This window comes from Chrysemys picta, chromosome 2 (genome assembly GCF_011386835.1).
Source record: "Chrysemys picta bellii isolate R12L10 chromosome 2, ASM1138683v2, whole genome shotgun sequence".
In the NCBI taxonomy this organism is placed as follows: Eukaryota; Metazoa; Chordata; order Testudines; family Emydidae; genus Chrysemys; species Chrysemys picta.
Window position 1 is genome coordinate 136,739,520 of NC_088792.1, and position 6,330 is coordinate 136,745,849.

The 6,330-nt window shown below is 44.7% G+C and overlaps 1 protein-coding gene across 1 annotated transcript in view; it reads right to left on the reverse strand.

Annotated features, from left to right (window-relative positions):
• The window catches only part of DNAH5 (dynein axonemal heavy chain 5), a 315,641-nt gene extending 312,192 nt beyond the window's left edge, over nt 1–3,449 (reverse strand). Inside the window, exon 1 of the mRNA XM_065584236.1 lies at nt 2,921–3,449. Coding sequence (XP_065440308.1) covers nt 2,921–3,340 — 420 coding nt within the window. The 5' untranslated portion in view covers nt 3,341–3,449. The remainder of the gene's footprint in view (nt 1–2,920) is intronic.
• Nucleotides 3,450–6,330: the final 2,881 nt, after the last annotated feature.

Genomic DNA, 6,330 nt, shown 5'->3' on the forward strand with positions numbered 1-6,330 from the left:
GAGCACCGCCAGCTCTTCCCACCGCGACCCGGAAGAGCCAGAAGCAGACGATACCTAGAAAGCTGAACCTCTTGAAAGACTAAAGCTTCTGTTCCGGCGAACAAAATCCTAAAACTTTATAACTATGGGTTCTCAGACGGTGCTGCAGTGGCTATTGCTTTTAGGTTTGCCCCTTGTACAAGCTAATCCACACCCAGCCGCTAAATCTCTTCAGCAAATAGCCACATTGGGACACTTATCTAATTGTTGGCTGTGTCACAAAACCCGCTCTGAAAAAAAAATAAAATTGTAAGCTGTACCAGCAAATCTTTCTAAAGTACTCTCCTTACAAGTAAAACAAAAAACTAAATAAGCATAAATTAAAAAATATCAATATAACAAATATAAAAAAAAGTCTGAAGTTTGGCATTATTATTAGGCAGCTAAAAAGGTCCCTCTTTTTGAAGTTCTTGGGATCGGGTATAAAATGCCCCTTTGTTTAAAAAATGCTGAAGGAAGGGGGAGGGAAGTAAGCTACCTTCCCCTGGAGGCCTGTGATCAAATCCTTCAGTTTAAAGTCAGAAATGAAACCTTTTACCCTTTAAATACCCCTAAAAATGCCCAAAAACCCCATTGTCTCCTACACATGGCCATTACTGTGAGACCAACAGGCTTTTGTTATCAAAGACAGTGGTTTCCCTCATTCCTCCCGTTAGGCCCCATAAATAAAACACATATGTATTATATAAATATTTACTCTGGCATTCTGTTGCCCCACACATCCCTTAAAAGGATGTCTGGATGCCCAGAGCCTATGGGATCACTTGCAAGTTTTACAGCTAACATATTTAAAGTTACGTATTGTAAAGCCATTTTAAACACTACCCATGCCCTAAGAAACTTAAATGTTTCCCATTAAAAGTGCCAAGACCGGCTAGTAAGTAACTCCGAGAACTAAAATAAAAAAGTGACCTGGCGCCATCGAGTTGCAGGTAATACCCTTACCCTCTATTTAGAGACCCCTGGCTTGTATTTTATCTGTAGCCACAATGTCTATAAAGCTCTTCCTCCAAGTTAGCAAGGTCAGTGCGGTGTAGCCCGGGTGTTACCAGATGTCCAAGTAAACGACACATTGGATGCCAGCCAAATTCTTAATCTGGGCAGCTATGCCCATAAGTTTTTGACACCCCCCCTTATAAAGACTCGAGCAAAACGTGCCAACAATCCCCTAGTAGTCAAGCAAACAGGGTTTCACTCCTTTGTTCGTGCGCTCATTCCTGAGTTAAAAATAGCCGAGCTAGAAAAAGCAGTAGTAAATATTTCTGCAAAATTAAAAAAAATAGCCAATGCATCAATAGACGCTTTGCAAAAGTTAAAACAAAAGATTAATGAGGTGGCAAAAATAGCTTTGCAAAATAAACGTGTGTTAAATGCTATAAATGCTGAATTAAAAAAAGCTTGTGCTCGCATCGGGGAAAAATGTTGTTTCTATGTTAATCATTCTAGCTTAATTGAGCAAGATTTACAAGCCATTAAAAATGCTGCTGTTGTTTTCCATGCTGTATCTCTTAATCACACTTTTAGTTTTGAGGACCTCCTCCCAGACCTTGGGTCATAGTTTACAAAGCTCTTTCAAACAATTGTTAAATGGATTCTTTTTTTTCTTTTCCTTCTATGTGTTATTTAAACAATAATACAATGTGCCAAATGCCTGTATAATGCTATAATCAAAAGCTCTGCTGTCCATAAGAAAACCCAATATCTGTCCCTCCAGCTTGATCGCAAATTGCGTAACGGGCCTGACAATTTTTGAATTTGCCAGGCCCGAAAGGGGGACTGTGAAAGTTATTAGTGACCCCCCCGCCCCGTTAACAGAGTAGCCGTTATGTCAGCCAGCGGCCATTAGGGGGAAGCAGACACTTTAAGGACACAGTAGCCTGAACTTTTCAACTGTCTTCCCTTCAAGGCCTTAAGGTAGTTGGAGCTGGTCCCAAGCCGGTTTTCACTGACCAGATAGCAAAAGCACGGGGCTGACCACCACCAATCAAGTGTTAACACTGCAAAGACCTTGGTCTGAATGTGTATAAATGATCTGTAAAATGTGTGTGAGACAGAGTTTTTGTACTAAGGTGCAAAGCTCTCCTTTCTTCTGCAGAATAAAGCAACTCTTCCTTATCCCTGTCTGGCTGTTATTGGCTCTCAGCTAGGTGGACCCGATATTTCAGTAACATTCTTTTTGCGGATACAGACTAACACGGCTGCTACTCTGAAACCTGACAATCCTTGGAAGGTCAAGTTGGGTTTAATGCCTCTTCTTCCCTTCTCCCCCCAGGGTAAACCGCCTTCCCCTGTCAATATACCAGATTTCAGTTACAAATTTTTATTCTATTTGTTTTCCTTTGCAAGGCCTGTCAGCCTGGGATCATGACCCAATGTCAGGGGTCCCAACTCCCTTATCCCCCATCTAGGAGTTGGAGGCAGATTCCAGAGTGGTCCTGGAATAGCGGAGTCCTGTGCATGGAAGAGGCTGAAAGCCCCTGTTTGAGGGCATTGCTAGGGTTGCCGTGGCGTTGCATGGGGCTAGCTAGTGTGTGTGTCGATATCTGCTCTCCCCTGGGGGCACGCATGGCTCGGGGAAGAACCTCAGCCTGAGTCTCTCTCGCTTCCCGCCCCAGAGGAGACGAGCACCACGCGCCCGCCACCCCCCAGAGAGCGCGGCACGCGCTGAGGAGCCGCGCGCGCCTTAGCTCGCCCCCGCCCAGCAATAGCCGGGCCCCGGCCGCAGCTCGGCAGCTGGAGGCAGCGCAGTGACCCTGCGAGCAAAAGGCTCCGTGTTGCTGCCGCCTGCTTTCCAGCTTCTCTCCCCAGGGGCCTGGGGAGCAGCAGCAGATCCCCTCCCCCACCTCCCCGCTTCGGACCGGAACAAACCCGCGCGCCTCACCTGCATTTCTTTGATGTTCTCCACCGGCGCGATGGGCTGGGCGGGTCTGGCGTGGCGATAGCCCGGCTTGGCTTGGGGCTGCGCTCTGCCCGCGGGGGTGGCAGCGCCGCCGGCAGCAACCGCACTACGTTGATCCCCAGCCCCCTTCTCCATCCCCTGCGCCCCCTCTAGCTCCCAGCAGCGCCGGGTGCACGCCCGGGAGCCGCTTGATCCGGCTGCGCTCTCCTCGCCGGCTTTCAGGCCAGCCCGCAGACCCTGTTTGCTGCTGCTGTTTCCATGGTGAGGAGGAATCCTTAGACACTCGCTAATGGTCCCCAACAAGGGCCTCCTCCCCCGGGACAATCTTCCCCGGCTCAGTTCTGCCCCGGGCGCCACTGCTTCGACACACACAGCTGGCTCACTCCAGCAATTAAAGAGCATGTGCCTTTCCTTGTAGCTCGAGTTTTACAGCCAGCCAGCTCTGGCTTTGAATATCAATGCTCTACCTGCGTGCCAAAGATTGTTTCAAGAGCAACTTTATCACTACTTATCCCAAGTCATAACATTTTTAGATGCGCAAGATCTGCCAAACCGTTTGAAAATTGGCTTCCACTTAAATAACTAGTAGAGAAGCATCTGTAATGGGTTCTTTTAAGAGATCTTTATCTTCACTATCAAGTTCTCTGAGTGAAGAGTGGTGAAAACCTGCTGACTAAGAAATCCTCAGGTTACCTGAGAGGATGATCTAATTGCATTGTCTTGTAAAAGACAGCTGTATTAAGCTGACATGATTATTTGCACTGTCAAAATGGATTTAATTTTAGTTCTGGTCTATCATGTAGCTACTATTAGATAGTTTGGATTCCGATCTAGTATGTTCACTCAAAAAGAAGAACAGGAGTACTTGTGGCACCTTAGAGACTAACAAATTTATTAGAGCATAAGCTTTCGTGGACTACAGCCCACTTCTTCGGATGTGGATACAGACTAACACGGCTGTTACTCTGAAACCTATGTTCACTCAGATATTTAAAAACTTGGTATCTCACACAGTATTGCCAACATCAAGGATTCAAACATGAGATTTTAAAAATGAGATTAAATTTTGGGTTCTCTTTTGAATTTTGAGGATATACCTGGTACAAGTTTTAAAGCTGTTCTATGCAATCATGGGGGCTAGTAAACCTTTCAGAAACGTAGCTTTTATTTTCATGTAACCCTATGACCCCAAAAACAAGGGTTTTAAAAAACAAAACACAACCAACCACATACAAAACAAACATGAGATGAGAAAATCAAGGGTTGTCTACACTATGCATAATGCTTCCTTGAGAATCAAAGCACTGCATGTGTGGGAGATCACAACTCCCTCAACTGTATCCCTTATTTATCATTGATAACTTTTATTAAAATTACTTGGACAGTATGTTCATTGAACTTAATCCCCCTTCTATAACAAATTAAAGCACACTAGGGTTAAACGCTTGCAAGACTTTGCATTATTCCTGTGTCAGGTAGATATGCACGGGTATAAAGTCTGAGGGAAAAAACTAAATATGCAATTGGCTGCCTAGGTGAAGAAGTTCTGCAGCTACTGTTCGTCATCCCATACCTGCATAAAGATTTGATCCTACTAGTCAGTGCTTATTTCTCAGGCCCAAAACCAGCACTCCACCATCTGCAGCTGCTCTGTGAATGCCAACAATAGCCTTGAATTGTTCCTTTCTAGATCTCATAGCAAGCTAGCCTCCAAGGAATTGTCATGTTCCCCGTGGTTCCCCTGGTGGCTCTGCAAATACTGCTGGATCAGGTGCATTGTGCTCGCAACACTCATGGCAATAATGCAGAGCTCTGCAGGATCCATTCTTCCCACAGAGATAGCGGACATGCAGGTTTGCGGGGCTTTTGAGGAGAGGCACAAAACATTATGGGATGCAGGTAAAATTATCGGATGGAGAAAACTGCATTATGGGTCGTTGAAACCATATTCCCAGTCAAACTTGTGCAACTCATTTGCCCCCCATGAGGCATTTCAAACCCTGCCCAAAACTCCCTGCACTAGATGGTGGCAAGTTGCACAGATGAGGTGGTTACCCGCAGTGCACTGCTCTCTGCATCAATGCAAGCGCTGCTGGTGAGGACGTGCACCGCCGACACAAGGAGCATAGTGTGGATATGCAAAATTGATTTAATTACTGTGGTGGCTGTACATTGACATAACTTAGGTCAACTTAATTTTGTAGTTTAGACTTGCCCTTAGGTTCTAATCCTAGCTCTGCCATTGACCCGCTGCGTAAATTTGGACAGCTCCCTTCACCTCTAAGTGTTCCTCTTTCTCCCACGTCTGACGAAGTGGGTATTCACCCACGAAAGCTTATGCTCCAATACATCTGCTAGTCTTAAAGGTGCCACAGGACTCTCTTCCTCTTTCTCCCCTTTGTCTAAGTGTAAGCTCTGTGGAACTGCAACTGTCGTACTATGCATTTGTATAAGGCCTAGCACATGGAAGCTCTGGGGCTAGTCAGTGCTACTGTAAAATCATACCTTCAGGCTTTGAGAAGTGCCACTCATACTATTAGTTATTTTATAAATAAATCAGTCATGAAAATCGAAACATTCATTTGTAATACTTTTATGCTTAAAACATTAATATATTAATGCATCAATCTTGGTTACCATTTAAATCTCTGGGAATTGCTATTCCTAGCATGAGATCAAGCTCCAGCCCAAAATTTGTGCAATAGAAAATTAAGGTTTTTTTTCTTGCTCGTTTAGAATATTTCCCCAAGAGAAAATAGTGGCTAGAATTGCTAAGCCTTGCTCTTGGAAGATTTTGAGTTATATAAGGAATCTGAACACACAAATGTTGCTGACAAAGAACAGATATAAAAGGAGAAAATGAAGGTCAGAAATTAAAAGTGCAAGGGCTAGTGCAAGCCAGTAGCAAACTGGGTAGGTCAGGGTCCAAAGAGGAGACTGCCCTGAGGCAAGGATAGAAGCACTAGAGACACTTCTACCCCCAAATGAAACCATATGTGGTTTTACAACAGCTGTGTTTCCCACTGAGCCCACCTAAAGAACTAGAAAAATTAAAGTGATTTAGTTTGGTATGACACATCCTCTGTGTGATTGTTATCTAATTCTTAGCCCAAGGAAGAGAGCGATCATGTCACTGAGCAGGTCTTATGATATGACAGTTCAGGCCCCAAGGTCCTGTAAGATTGGCTGTTACCAGGCTTAAAGTCATTTACCACCTAAACATAATGCCAGGTGCCAAGGCCTTTTCCATTTAGTATTTTATGCTTACCTGAGGTAGTCTTCTAAAGCAAGATGTTTCCTCAAAAAGGATAAAATGTGTGCTCTCCTCTATTTATTTTTGTCATCCTCAGCCTGTCAGCTACGTTGAACCCCTTGATTTTTCTCCCAGCGGT